This window comes from Anguilla rostrata, chromosome 15 (assembly GCF_018555375.3).
Source record: "Anguilla rostrata isolate EN2019 chromosome 15, ASM1855537v3, whole genome shotgun sequence".
Lineage (NCBI taxonomy): Eukaryota > Metazoa > Chordata > Actinopteri > Anguilliformes > Anguillidae > Anguilla > Anguilla rostrata.
Genome location: NC_057947.1, coordinates 19150449 through 19166070, shown reverse-complemented (window position 1 = coordinate 19166070; position 15622 = coordinate 19150449). Strand labels below are relative to the sequence as shown.

The 15622-nt window shown below is 44.6% G+C and overlaps 1 protein-coding gene across 1 annotated transcript; it reads left to right on the top strand.

The window, feature by feature from the left end:
• Positions 1-326: 326 nt before the first annotated feature.
• asmt (acetylserotonin O-methyltransferase) lies at positions 327-15015 on the top strand. The gene is made up of 8 exons (XM_064311160.1): positions 327-504; positions 1207-1381; positions 2102-2231; positions 3520-3588; positions 5641-5759; positions 8716-8856; positions 10061-10183; positions 12194-15015. The coding sequence occupies exons 1-8, from the start codon at positions 433-435 to the stop codon at positions 12403-12405; spliced, it is 1041 nt and encodes a 346-aa protein (XP_064167230.1). The 5' UTR covers positions 327-432; the 3' UTR covers positions 12406-15015.
• The last annotated feature ends 607 nt before the right edge of the window (positions 15016-15622 follow it).

Here is a 15622-nt window from a genome sequence, read left to right as displayed (position 1 = left end):
GAGTGTGTGTTTCGGACCACGTGCAGCCCAACCCTCGGGCAGGTCCCCTGTTCCTGTGCCCCTTCGTGCTGACTCCAGTGAGATAATCTCTTTGTTTTTACTCTCTCGCTCATGCGGCCCTACGTCCCTCTGCTCTGTTCCTCTCCTTTTCTGCTCCCAGCCCTCCTGCTCACCTACCCTCATCATTTTGGGGCACACATCATGGATGAAGCCAAGTTTGGGGAATAGGGTGACCCAGTCTTCTTCAGGAAAATGACAAACACCCTTGCCCCCCCCCCCCCCCATTGAGCCGAAGGCTGTAAGCTCCCTAATCTGATTAAGGCCTCTTGTTTGACTGTAGTAGCTGCAGAACGCTTATTAAGACAGTCCCCACTGAGTCTGTTTCTCAGTGTCACAAAAAGGCTCCCCACCTTGGCTGAGGAAACTGCAGAGATGAGCTCCTTAAATGATGTAGAGTACCCCAGAAGGATACTGGACTACATGGAGGGTTTCCTGGTGTCCAAGGTAAAGAAAACGTCCGTATATCACTTGGTGTTTCAAGTGTGATGATTATAATTATTATGGAGATTTAATGATCATTTATGGTGATGTTTGGGAATTACATTCATAACTTAGAGGTGGTAGCAGGTTAGGTAGCACTGTTCACTGCACTAATATGGTGTTGGTGTAGAACAGGGGTGTCCAGTCTTATCTGAAAAGGACCACTATGAGGGCAGGTTTTTGTTTTAGCCTAGCACTGAGATACCACCTCATCAAGGTGTTGATTGAAGACTGATTAGTTGGATTAGGTTTTCATAGTGTTGGGCTAAACCAAAAACCTGCACCCACATCGGCCCTGAAATAAGAGTGGACACCCCTGATGAAGAGACAAAAATTGTATGTCATGGTAATGTGTATCTTGGGTGTGGAAGTTCTGAATATCCATTGCAAATAGTTCTGTCATGCCACACATTCCCCTTAAAAAAGCAGTCCCTGAGTCCTGTTCTCAGAGTCACCAGGTCCACTGGTTCTTTTTTTGTTACTTAAGGAACAATGTCTTAGTAACTTATTTGATCAACTCGGTAGTTCCCTGTTATCTTTGATCTGAATTGGTCACCTTTTTTAAGGTGAATACACAAACCAGCAGATTTGGCAGCCCTCCAAAATCAGGATTGTGTACCACAGCCTTAGGCCTTGGTTCCAACAGGACCCTCCTGTCCTGTACAGACTCTGTTTGCCTCCTGCGAGCTGGGCGTGTACGACTTCCTGCTGGCGTCAGAGCGCCCCCTGTCTGCAGTGGAGTTGGCGCAGGGCCTGGGCACCAGTGAGGATGGGATGGAGCGCCTCCTATCGGCCTGCGTGGGACTGCAGCTCCTGACATCTCACCCCAGTGACACCGAGGGTACCGGTCCCCTTGATTATCTGGGGCTGTGGAGCTTTTAATTTCTGTGTGCGATCAGCAGATATTGGTTTGATGGACATTCACTCTGAAGTCCAGCACATTAAGCGCAAGCAGGCTAGAATACCCAGCCTGTAGAAACACAGAAAAGCTGAAATCCACAGGCGTTGTGGACACAGAACCTATAAGCCTTCCTTAATGTCGTTCCAATGGTTACTTATTTTTGGTTTTGTGTTATACATTCTGAAAAGTTATTTTTATGTTTAATAGAATATATATTATAGTATTTGATATTATATTATTTTAAAGAACAAAAACTGTGTCCTACATATTGCACACAAACTGCAGTCTGCACACTTCCTCCATATTCACCTTAAATATATTGCAACCCTACTACAGGGAGGGACTCCGCCTTTAGTCATGCTGCCACTGCCTATTTATGCCAGCCATGATTGCTCTAACCTCTACATGTAGCAGAATGAACATTTTCCATTTAGCGTTGTTGTTTCCCAAATAGAACAGGAAGGGTGGTAGCCCACTTTGGTGATGAAACATTTAGTATGACACTGAAGATTATGTTATCCCTTACCACAATCATTTTCCTCCTTACAGACCTTCATTTACATCTGAAGTTTTTACATAAAACATGAGAACACTGTTTGTGCATAAGAAATGCATTATGGGTTGTTCTAACAGTCTGAATGTCTGTTTTGTTTTTACCAGTCCTCTATAGCAACACTGAGATGTCCAAGACTTACCTCACAAAGTCCAGTCCACAGTCTTTGTATCATTCTATACAATACAACTCCAAGACCATCTACCTGTGCTGGCACTACCTTACTGATGCAGTGAGGTAAGTCACACCACACTAGGTGCAAGAATTTAAAGGTATGTTAAAGAATTATGACACTCTGGGCCCTATTTTAAGAGTCAACGTGCAATTGTTAAATGCTAGCAGCAATTCAAGGCAAATTATGGCATGTCCAACTCAATTTTGGTAATTTTGTGACGCTAGGCTTTAGTGCAACTACTGGACAGTTGTAAAACAGGCTGGTTCAATTGGACTAAATTGACTGTGGGTGTGATGAGGGTTTGGTTTTATTATTGCCTATGAGATTGGCAGATTTCTTTCCCTTTAAAAACAGTCCATTAGTGCCACTGCAAACTGCTGACTTTTCTGTTGAATGAGGTGCGGTCTGGGCTGGGGGGTATGGCCACAGCTGCGATACATGGGAATGGCTAAGGCTGTGGCCAATTTCCTAATCATTGGGCTTCATAAAAGGCCTGGTGGTGACCCAGGAAGAGGATGGGTTTTTGGACTGTGTGGCTATTGTGGACATTGATGAATTTGGTGCCTGTTTTCTTTTGTGGTTTTGTATTCTTCCCTGCCTTTGCCCAGAAAGTTTTAGCTTGCCAGGTTGGCTGTTTATTATTTTCTGAGGATTTATTTTATTATCAGTTTCAGGATTAAATAAACAGCAACAAGTCAATTATCCATTTTTGTGTTTCTGCCTGTTCACCACGTGATTCAGGGGTGAACGCCAGCCCGGCAGCACAGTGTATACAAACTGAAATACAGAGCCAGAACCTAGAAGTGATGCTGTTTGCTATAAAATCTGAGTGCAACATTTTCCATTATTAAATCTGAATAACAGATTTGTTATTACAGAGTTTTTAATATATTCCAAACAGTTTGAGTTTGCAGTCACAAAAATCACATAAAATATAAAATGGCTGTCAGACCACTTTCATATTCAAATTCAGCAGCAAAGGGCATTTCAGATATACTTAACACTGATTCAGACAGACAAATATCGTCTAGCCGTGTATTTTTGAGCCTTTTCATTTGTCCATCCAGGAGATAATCCAACAAATAAAATAAGAAAACAAAAAGCATGAAAAACAAATATTTAGCTTGAAGCAAATCTTGTTCTAGACCCCTGAACGTGAACTCTAAAGAGTATAGCAAGTCTCTTTGAAATGTCAGGGGCCATCAGCTAAGACGATGCGCATCTCTCATTCCGCCCCGCCTGACCATATCAATAAGGTTCAGCATTGGCTTTCTTAGCGTGACAGGAGTTATCCAGTGCTAGAACAAATCAACAGCAAAACGTGACAGCTGTATTCTCTTGTGTTTGCAGGGAAGGGACGAATCAATATGAGAAGGCTTTTGGTGTGAGCTCCAAAGACCTATTTGAAGCCCTGTATAGGTGAGAATTTTTAAACTTGTGTGAAGCCCTGTACAGCTGAGTATGTTAGACCTATCTGAAGCCCTGTACAGGTGAGTCGTGTTAGGTGTGTTGAAGCCCTGTATAGGTGAGTAGTGTTAGGTGTGTTGAAGCCCTGTACAGGTGAGTAGTGTTAGGTGTGTTGAAGTCCTGTACAGGTGAGTAGTGTTAGGTGTGTTGAAGCCCTGTACAGGTGAGTCGTGTTAGGTGTGTTGAAGCCCTGTACAGGTGAGTAGTGTTAGGTGTGTTGAAGCCCTGTACAGGTGAGTCGTGTTAGGTGTGTCGAAGTCCTGTACAGGTGAGTCGTGTTAGGTGTGTTGAAGCCCTGTACAGGTGAGTAGTGTTAGGTGTGCCTTTGGAGCCCTTGAGCCACTTCACCCCCCGTGGAAGCAGTGTGATTAATATTCCCCTATCACCTCTTCTCCCTTGTCGTGCGCGAAGCCGGTGGCTCAGCTCAGTAATGGCTTTTCTGGCTCTGAACAGCTTTGTGATGAAAGATAAAAGCAGGCCTCCTTCCCGGAGGTTGGCCGTATTTCACCGGCTGCATTGTATTTCTTCACAGCCCGCCGTTTCACAAAATGTTTCCCCCTGCCGCTAAGGAAAATGGCCCTATTCAGAGAAGCCCCACTGGCTGAAAGAACAGGTCACAGGGCGCGCTAGGGCCCACGCTGGCAGGCCGGAGGAGGAAAATTGGCCTTTTCATGCAAGATGGGGCTGTCAGCATGGGCATGGCAACAAGCGGTCAACTTGTTTGTTTCCTGTCACTGTCACCTGTCTTCTGGCTCTACTGATGGCCCTTCACTGATATAACACCCCACACACACTCACACACGCACGCACACACACACAAACACACACGCACGTACGCACACACACACACGCTCTTACACACACAATTGATCAAATCAGTACTGTTGAGTACATCTAAGAAAAACAAGGTTGTATGTGGCCTGTTTTTGATTGGTTATTTATGGGCTTATGGGACAATAATCCTTTCTGATTTCATTCTATCATATGCAAAGAAAAAAACAAAAAAAACAGACATCACCCTGGCCTTTAGGTTTGCATCTAGATCTCAAATTGCTGTTTACTGTCACAGGCTTTTTTATACATTAGATGAAAGTTCAAGCTTCTCTTTCATAATCAAAACCCTGACCACCAGATTAACTCAGTGTTTCCATTCTCAAAAGGGCAAGTGATGCCAAAAGGAAGAAGAAAAAGAAGAAGTAGCAAACTGTTTATAATAAGCTATAGAAGGCTGTGAAATACACAAAGGCCTTATCACCGGGGGACCTGGCAGAGCTGTCACTTGGAGTATTTGTAACGTGTGTGTTCTCTACGGTTAGAGTCGGACCGCTGGGACTGGGTGGCTAACAATTGCCTGCCGCAGCCCGGCGTGCCCGAGGCGGTCTCCGATATGAAAAGCGTGACATTTGAGTCCTTGAATGTGACGGGACACTGGATCAGCCGCAGGACCGGATGGGGAGCATCTGCTCGCCCCCCCAATGTCCCCCTCATGCCCCCTGTATAACCCCCAGCGCGGGACGTGGGACGCTGGGAGTGTATCAGTGCCCCCCCCCCCCCCGCCCCTTAGGATGTAGATTAAGGAAAATGCAGACAAGAAGCTCAGGGATACAAGTTCCCCTCTGGGACCCCAAATCATCTTACTGCACCCATACGCTGGTGCACACAGAAACCAGTCCCCATTCACTTTATGTCTGCTTATTGTTCTGTATGCTTGTCTTTAAGCATCTATTTATACGTCTATGTATGTGCCTGACTGATTGTTTAATTAATCAATTGTTTAATAAATCAGTTAGTTAAATAATTATAGCCGAAGTCCTGATATCAATATCTCAGTGGTCATTGACCAGGACCATGGTGCTGATACCAGTGGCTCATGGGTGAATGGCCATATTTGCGATTTACTCATCCATTGTGGGCAGAATAGTGCGTATGCCTCTGTACTTTGGGCGTGTCTCTGCTTGTGTTATGGGCGTGTCCCTGTGACTCACGTGGGCCTGCTTGTTTCAGGTCCAACGAAGAGATGGTGAAATTCATGCAGCTCATGAACTCTATTTGGAACATCTGTGGAAAAGACGTGGTAACGGCCTTTGACCTTTCACCCTTCAAAACCATCTATGACCTTGGAGGTGGGTTGGCATCCGTGCCAGACAATGACTTATTTTTGCCTTCAGGCAATACTTTGCGAGGCTGTTTTACTTTAATGGACCGGTTGTGTAATTGTCACTCTTATTTCTTGAATTATGCATTAGCAAGCATGGCCTTCCTCTGTCTGAAAGAATTATCAGTGTCCATCTGACATTACCCATGACATGAATTGCTTTCATTATTCATGTGCACTGTAGACACCCTTTTCCAGACTCATTCACACAGCGTGCTACATTCTCAGTTTATGCTCTTGGACACCTATTTAAGAAATACAGACCATGTGACTGGAGGGCCTACAGCAGTGCATCCTTCCAGATAAAATACCAGCTGTCTAACCCCTGCACCACGACTGCTACCTGAACACATCCATTTCAACTGTTATCAGATACAGCCTTTCTTCGCAAGGGTCAGGACAATGATAAAAAAACTGAATTGAAAGCTTTTTTATTGGCCGCAGTATATATTTTACAACAGCGGATGTTGCCGCGAAATCCGCCCGTTGGCTTTCTACTCACCATTTAAAAACTGCAATCCCGGCCGTGTTTGTGCATCGGAGCGTCTGCAGCGACTGATGAAATATTGAAGGAGTGTGGACATATTTATGTGCTCTGTGGCAGTTATAGAGTATTGAAGTGAGTTGAAAAGGATTGCATTTCTTCTGACTTGAAGTGGGGTGTGGGCGTGGGGTTTGGGGGGCAGAGGGACGATATGGTGAGTGTGAAACAGAGTCCGGGCAGCTTTCATGATTTGGGTCCCAGATAGTCTGGGCAGGAGAGGTACCAAGGTGTATTGAGGCAGAGGCAGGTGTCCATTGTTTGCTGGTGTGCGACATAACGATCTTACCTAACCTCAGGGCTGCAGGTATAAGGGACACAACAATGGAACACAAACATATTTTTTACTGGACCTGAGATTAGTAATATTTAGTAATACTGTCTGTAGATTATACAGGTCCCTTTTATGGAACTAAAGACAATGCCTTCACTTCTGAGGACCTATGGATGGATGCTCTGGGAAGAAAATTCCATTTATACATCTTTACAAAGCACAGCATCTCCTTAAATGGAATTCCCTGCCAGGGGCCAGGAACTGGTTTGGTAGGGGTTTTGAGTAGTGAGTTGGTTGCCTGTGACCACTAGGTGGAGCTGTGCAATCACTGCTCTTTGAAAAGTGGTGCCAGCCCCTCTCCTTCGCTTCTCCTGGCACGCAGAATTATGACAGGGCTTATGACCAGACGGGAACACCGACTGGTGAGATAAACCCGACTGGGGTGGTGGGGGCGGGGGTGTGTGGATAGGTAGGGGTAGGGAGAGTACTCAGCCTGGTAGGAACCAATTTTTTGCCGACATCTGGCCTTGAATCTTAAGTATCTCTCTCTGCCCTTAATAAGGATCCTCTGATGCCTCCTCATATCAGACAAAACAAGCACGTCCAAGACACAGCAGGGTTTCACACAGCTTTAAAATCAGTCCCCTGTTTCTCCAGGTGGATCATAGGAGTCCTATCACACGCCAGGTGCTTAATTCACAGCTATAACCCAAATGGATATTTTTACAGCTGGACTCTGGCTGGGGGGGCATTCTGGAGCCCTGACATGAACAAAGAAACTGACCGCCCCCACCCACCATTTCTTATTATCTTCTGCCAAATAGCAGCTGATAGGCCAGCATGCTGGGCCACAGAAATCAGAGGGGATTATGGGTGGGCAGAGCAGATCCGTACAGAGTGGTGTGACAGGGCTCTGCTTGGACGGGAATGCTCTCTTACATTATTCAGGAAAACAAGTTCACTGTCAGGTGTAATTGTGCTTGATGGCAGGTGACTCGTCAGCATCAAAAAGGTAGCAAGGTTGTGGGCAAGATAACGTGAGGTTGTGCCTGTCAGTAAAGCAAAGGCCCAGAGTCATGTCAATTTGTTAAGGGGGCTATGTCTGTTAGTTTTATGAAGGGGTGGGGTTGCGGATGAGGTGGAAGGTGGGTGTGCCCATCAATCACTTAAAGTGTGGGTTCATGAATGAGGTAGTGGACGTGTCAATCTGACGAAAAGGGGCGGATCATCTATGAGGTAGCTGGAGGTTGAGCCTGTCAGTCAGAGTACGGCACCAAGGTTTCATTTCAAGCCTAGGAAGCCCCCCAGCAGACAGGGCTGAGGCCTCAATAGCGGCGCCACGTGACAGCTTTTACCACAGCTTCCGCTCCCCTCAGCCTACACTCCCAAGTGTGCCGCCCTCAGAGTGTGCCGTCTTAACTGGCACCGGCCGTGGGTGGGCTGACAGGGCACGCACACTGTGCTCCTCCTGCAGGGGCAATAGCCATCATTACTGTTCATCATTACTGTCCCTGCTGCACCTGCCCTGCGCCAGCCCTGGTGCTGGCCTCCGCGGGGAACAGTGTTGTGTTTGAACAATGAGAACAAGACAAAATAAGGATGTGCAGCGAGAGCCATGACAGCATGATTAACGGAGGTAACATTTGGAGGGAAATGTGTTTAATAATGAATGTCTGGGCCTCTGACAGGCAAGAAGATGCTGGCATTTAGGACGGGAGAGAAAAAAAGGAAATTACGAGGAGTAGTATTTTCCTGGCTTTTTTTGGAGCAGAGACCTTGCATGTGAATACTCAGTGGTCAGGAAGTCACACTGCACACTCTAGACAGTGTCAAGTAATTTTAGTTCAACTTGGCAATCGTAAATGTATACACATGAGCTTTGTATTCATGGTAAGGTGGACTGGTCAGTTAGCTTTTGCGCAACTTATAATGGCTGTAAGTTGGATAATAATATCAATATGTATTTATTGGCTATATAGTTTGAAGCACTGTTTCCTGTTGAAACTTCCTTTCTGTGAAATGTCTAAGGGTTCTTCCTTCTCTACTTTGGCTTCAGTTCCTGCTGTTCACAGCACCCTCATGCATCCTCCTCCTTTCTGTTCTCCAAAGGTTGCAGTGGTGCGCTGGCCAAACAGTGTGTGGCTGCATACCCTGGGTCCACCGTCACCATCTTCGACCTCCCCAAAGTGGTGCACATGGCCAAGGAGCACTTTGTGTCTGCAGAAGATGGGAGGATCCTGTTCCATGAAGGTACCCACCGAAGCTAAGCAGACTGGTTCTGGTATCCAAGAACCAATGACAGGGGAGAAATTGTGGGGGATCGGTCTGGACCTCAGTGCCTCAGTGATATTAGTGGCTCAGTTGTGATTAGTTAATGCCATAGTACTGATATCAGTGGCTTAATAACTATTGTCCAGGGCTGCAGTTCTGATATCAGTGTCTCAGGGGTGATTGGTCAGGTCTATAGTGCTGATATTAGTGTCTCAGGGGTGATTGGTCAAGTCTGTAGGGCTGATATTAGACAAACAGTGTGGCAGATGTGTCTTGAATGTGTCTTGTCTGAATACATTGCCCACCTTCAGATCTGTCTGATCTTTGAACCTGTAGCTACTGCCTGTTCCCGTCTTGTTTCCCTCTCATTGCTTCTCTGTCTCCCCATCTCTCCATCTTACTCTTTTGCAACCCGCCCTTGACTACAGAGGGAGGTCAGAGTCAACGTCAGAGCAAAGACTGACATTTAGATTCTTCATTCTTTGGCTCCTTGAGAGGGAAATGCCAGTTTGAGTGTGACAGATTGTACATTATCAGAAAGGCTGTTTATAACTATCCAATATTATTTATAGTGAACCAGACATGCCTGCAGGGCATAAATACATCTGTTCAGCATAATACAGTACGTATCACGCGGATTGCTTCTGTAATCACCATCAATAACAATTTCAGTGTAACAGTGAAGAACTTTGCCCTCCTCACAGGAAAAATGTTCAATATTGAGCAGCTAGCTGCTGTGTGTGCAAGTATAGTTCCTTTTTAAAGTCTATTTAAAACTATTCCCTACCTTTACAGAATACTGACAAACCAAATTTAAACTGCACTCTATGAAAACTTACACACATTTCTCTCAAGTGTGAAGAAAGTGTACCTTCACAAGCTTTTTGTCCGCTAAACTTCATTTGGATTTAAATTGAATTATATTTACTCAAAAAAAGTCTTAAAAATGCTCATTTTTAGGGGGTTTCCACAACATAGTAAGAGGGTAACATAGCTATACCAAATCAGTAGGCCTATTTGTCAAGCTCATGATGATTGTAGTCCACCTGTGAAAAGGCATTCGCAGAGGAGGTTCAAAAGTCATTATTTAATATTGGTGAGCTGACCAACAAACATACACTCCAGCCGTGAGTGCGCCAGGGCATGTTTGGCTGTGAATGAATCCCTCTCTGCATCTGTGCAGGAGACTTCTTCAAAGAACCTCTCCCTGAAGCTGACCTCTACATCCTAGCCCGAATTCTACACGACTGGACCGACCAGCGGAGCCTGGAGCTACTCACCAAGGTGCAGCAGTCCTGCAAACCAGGTACAGAACCGTCCATGGCCCACTCCGCAGCCTGCTATACAGTCCGCGCACCACCCATGGCACCATAGTTAATCTGTCAGCTTAATCTGTCAAACAAGTTTTAAAAAGTGCTTGACCCACATTGCAATCTTCGGGTTTGTTCCATTCTGCTGCAGAATTTTACTGAGGTATCTTAAGAATAAAAATGAACAGGCTTCTTCAAGACATCCTGATTTCAATCTTGATTGACAAAGTAAAACCATTTCCAACTTTATATATTCTTGAAGCCTGGGATCAAAAAAGTAGTTCATATAAGCGTTCAGAGAGTATCCTGGTTTTTTAATCTGTGACATACCTCTACATTGGTGTAGACCACTCTCATAGACTAGATTTTTTGAAAGTCTGTCAAAATTATCCATAGGGAAATTGGTACAAAGGTACCATATGCCTTCAATTTTAAAAAGACGGAAATGGAATGTTTTATTATTTTCTAAAGGTCCCTGGTGTGTCCATGAGAAATAAAAGGCCATGTTGAGAAAAAGAATAACTGCACATTTGTGGGTGAATTGGCTCGCGCCTCACGCAGGTCTGTCCATACTGTGCCTTCTCCCTCTGTTCCTGAAGGCTGATTAATTGCAGTTGAAATGTTTTCGTGACGCTCGGATCTCTGACCTGTGGCTCTGGAAACTGTGTCAGCGCCGCTGGATGATTGTCCTGGCCAGGCCGGGGTCAGGACTGCCCAAACCCTTTCAACAAATGCGCAAATGAAAAAGAAAAACTCCTCGCAGACAGGCCTCGGGGCTGTTGTTCACCAGCGCGCATTTATAGCAGAGGATAAAAAAAACAGAATAGTCCGGCCTTGGAAGCTAAACCCAGAGGAGAATTGCGCAACCGCGCTGCCGCGGTTAGAAAATGTGATTTACCCTTGCGTCATCCCTTACCCAAAACAACAAAAACTCAATACAGGACAAAATGAAGAGTTCATTTATGCGTCTCTCAGTGGCCAGAGAACTTCGCCTCAAAGTCTTTTGATAAATCCTTCCTCTGTGGGTCACGTTGCCTTGACACCACCGCAGATGTTGTTTGTGGGGTTCTACTGCAAACGCTAAATCACCCGTGGTTAGCGGAGATGGAAATTAAGTGGGTGGCACCCTGTCACTTCGTGTTCTGACATGGTGACACGGCGAAGATGGTGCAGATCATTGGTTGTCAAAGCGCGTCTGGCTCTGCTCAGCTGCCTCAGACCTGCTATGTTGCGTCCGCCCTGACTGCGCCCTGCTGGCTGCTTCCTTCTTTGCAAGCCTCACGCGGGGGCCGAGGAGGAGGAGGAGGAGGAGGAGGGGAGTTAGGGGAGTGAGGGTGAGGTTTCCAGTATCGGCATTCTGAGCATGTCCAGAGCCTGGTGGGGAATTACTATACCTAAGGGGAGAGTCAGGGTCACTCAGCCTTGAGATTAGATCTGCTGATCTCGCAGCTGGGCCCATGCTGTCTCCCATTGGCCGGCCCAATTCCACCTCTGGGCCCATGCTGTCTCCCATTGGCCGGCCCAATTCCACCTCTGGGCACAGGCTGATATTTTCTGTCCTCCTCAGAAATAAAAGTATGGTATGCTCCCGCTTCTCCAGGGTGAGTGACAGCAGGACCTGTGTATTTACCCTTTGCCGTACCTATGAATGACTTCTTGTCACTGACACCCGGTTTGTGAAGCATACAATGTCAATCGAAAATGGCCACAACATGCTTAAATTACGTGGTATTGCATTAACAATATATTGATACCTATTGTATTTCCAAGTTATTTTGAAATGCATAGAAAATTGTAAAGACTGCACAGCTCCAGAGTGCCCTAAACAACAGATCCAGAATCAGCTTAGCCCACCTATCACCTCGCCACGGCAACTTCATGAAAAAAAAACAAATGTAGACTGACTCAGGGTCAGTGCTTGGGGGCAGAACAGATGGTGGTGGTTGAGGTGAAGAATGCAATCCATTATAATTCACTGCATGCCCGTCATTTCACCCTGTGTCCAGGTGGGGGCGTGCTGCTGGTGGAGGCGCTGCTCCATGAGGATAACAGCGGGCCGCTGACGGCGCAGCTGTACTCGCTCAACATGCTGGTGCAGACGGAGGGGAGGGAGAGGAAGGCGTCGGAGTACACCGCCCTGCTGACCGCCGCGGGCTTCTCCCACGTCCAGGTGCAGAGGACCGGCAAGATCTACGACGCTGTTCTGGGCAGGAAGTGAAAGGTTGCGCAATGCGCAAAGAATTCACTTTTTTTTGTTGTTGTCAGATTTGGTGTAACCACAGTGCACTTCACTAAGCCAGAATAAGGAATCTTATTTTCAGTGTGACGTGCCTAGACGAGCTGTACTCATGACGTTGTTTCTTTACTGTTCTGTATGTATGTTAGATATCTCCTAGTCAGTAATAGGGCTAACTGTAGACACCGTCAAGAGGGCATAAGAATGAAAGTATTTAATAAACTTAATTAAACTGTATTTAACCATCTGATATTGAAATGCGTTAATTAAATACAACACTGGCGTTCTGTTTTTAGACACATAACTAAATACAACATATTACATAATATACTAATATGTATGTAAATGTAATAAATGCATACATAATGAATGTGCAATAAGTGTGTCTTACACAGAGTGGCGTGCAGATGAGGCATGCCAACTGAACAAGTTTGAAGAATAGCTACTCTACACCTCAACACAACCTCCCCTCCACCTCTCTACCCATCCAAACCCTCTACTGACACGCATAGAATCTACACTTCATGGCCAAAAGTATGTAGACACCTGACATCCAAAATCTCATCAAAAATTATGGGCATTAATATGGAGTTGGTCCACCCTTTGCTGCTAAAACAACCTCCACCCTTCTGGGAAGGCTTTATACTAGATGTTGGAGCATTGCTGCAGGGATTTGCTTTCATTCAACCAGATGAGCATTAGTGAGGTCAGGCACTGATTGGGCGATTAGGCTTGGCTTGCAGTTGGCTTTCCAATTGGTCCCAAAGGTGTTAGATGGGGTTGAGGTCAGGGCTATGTGCAGGCCAATCAAGTTCTTCCATACTTTTCTCAACAAACCCATGTCTATATGGACCTCGCTGTGTGCTCAGGGGCATTGACATGCTGGAACAGGAAAGGAAACACTGAATGTGATTGTATGCTATAACATTAAGATTTGTCCCTGGAACTAAGGGGCAGTATAAGATTAAATCAGAGGAGGCAAATGCTGAGGAATCAAAGCTTGCTTTGCTGTTTAAGAACAGATCACATAGCCTGACAAGTTTGTCACACTACCATATTCAGTTTAACCTTGCCAGCAGCACATTACACTGGAAAGAAAGGAACAGACAGTGCTATTCTTATATTCTGATATGAATGTTCAGAGTTGGAGAAAGATTGGTGAGAATAACTGGGAATCATTCTGGAAATGTCATCCTACTTCAAACTCCTTACCAGCATAATGTGTTCACTTGTTCATTTTGTTTAAATACTGATTGACTGAGATGAAACTGTCATTTTTCAACTGAAGATGTGACGAATTTCAGAAATGGCTTATGAAGACCTTCTAAGAATTTTAAGGTTTCCTTCTAGTTTTCATTTTCCCACTTGAAAAACATATAAATCAAAGCGCAGCACACATATCCAGCTCAAGCTGATGAATATGTACCATGTGACCTCTCTGTGTGACTTGACACACTTCTCTGGGGATTGAAAATGGCAATGCGTGTTGATATTTTTTATTTCCTCAGAGGCGTGCTTCAACATTATGATTCCTCCATTATTGAGGAAACATCATTCACACTTTGTCCCAACAGGTGACAGACGTTTCATTGCCTTCATTAACCTCCAGGGAACACAATTACCCTGGCACTATAATAACTTCAGAGGAGCAAGCTGACAAACATGATAATTAGGAAATTCAGTCTGTCCCATTTGGCACTGTCTTTTTGTGCTTTTTAGTGTAAAAATATGGCAGAGAAGAGAATTGGGATTGGTTCAGGAGGTCAAAGGTGGTGAGTAATGGTTAACCTCTGCATTGGGGAAGTTATGGCTGAAAACTGTTCTTCCCAATCATGTCTCTGGGGGCTCCATTTGTTTAGGTTTACCTCCTCTTTCTATGTGAACTTTTTCAAAATGTCAATCATAATCATGATGAAATGCTTCAAAATGGGATGATGCTGGAATAATGAAATAAGTATGCAGAATCACTGCCCTGAGGCTTTATAGATCCTTCCAGAAGCACCTATATTCACACATGCTAACACAAGTCACAAGCTTTTTTAGGTGATTTGATGAGAGCTGCGACTTCCTACATTAGCAGTTCTTTCGTCAATTGAAAGCATTTCAATTATTCATGAAAAACAGGTTCAATAACAGCCCGTGTGACAGAGAGGACAATATCTTTCTAATCCCTATAGTGTTTTTCTGTAAGACAAACACAGTTCTGTTCAGGAAATGCACTGCTTGATCAGTATAATTGATTGTCGCTTGGTAAAATTAATGGAAAACTCCATTCCAATTCCAATCACTCCATTATGGGGATGCTTGGTGCTGGAACAGGCTTCCTTCTTAGAGGATAAAAATGCAAGAGAGGAGAAGTGTGAAGGAGGATTTTAAAATTAACACACAGATTTGAGAAACAAAGAGCCCCACCCTCACCTAAGACTTCCACCGTTTGTTCGCCCAAATATCTTATAATAAACATAATTTGCATAGTTATTCACCAAAGCACGATAAGGGACAAACCTTTTTTTGGATGTGTTTAGCATATTCATTAGGCTGGGGTCACACTGAGGCAGGGTGTACTTTAATGATATTCACACAACAAAGAAATATGGTAGCAGCAGTTGGCAAATATACCAAGCGTTGTTGGAGTTGTGGTGTTGTAGAGACAGGCTGACAGATGTGTTTATGGCTTGGAGTCTTGGGTTAAATTACCTTGCAGGTGATCATTCCCCAAACAATAGAAACCTGAATGCACAGGAAAGGAGGAGATGAGGAGGAGAGATGCTGAAACTGTGACTGTGACACAAACAGGAAAGCCAATTTATTCAGTAATATGATTGGTAATGGGGTGGTTACTAAAATTCATTAAGGATATACACAGGTACATAATGGACACCTTATTTAATTTATAATTGCAACAATAACACTACAATGCTAAAACAAGGCAGGCATTCAAAGGCTGTTTTATGAACATGCAAGAATACATTGGTCAGCTCAATAGTAGATTTGTTAGACTACGGAAGACCACTGTAGTGCATAACTGAAGAATACTTTCAATTGTCAAGCAATACCCCTTTTCTATTTGCTCGGATTAGCACTGATTGGCTCAGTGTGAAATGAGCCCCTTTTGGATTAAATCTTTTTTTTTTTTCATTACGAATGTCACATTCTAATTCAGATATTTCACCACGGTTCTCGAAAAGAGATGATTTGT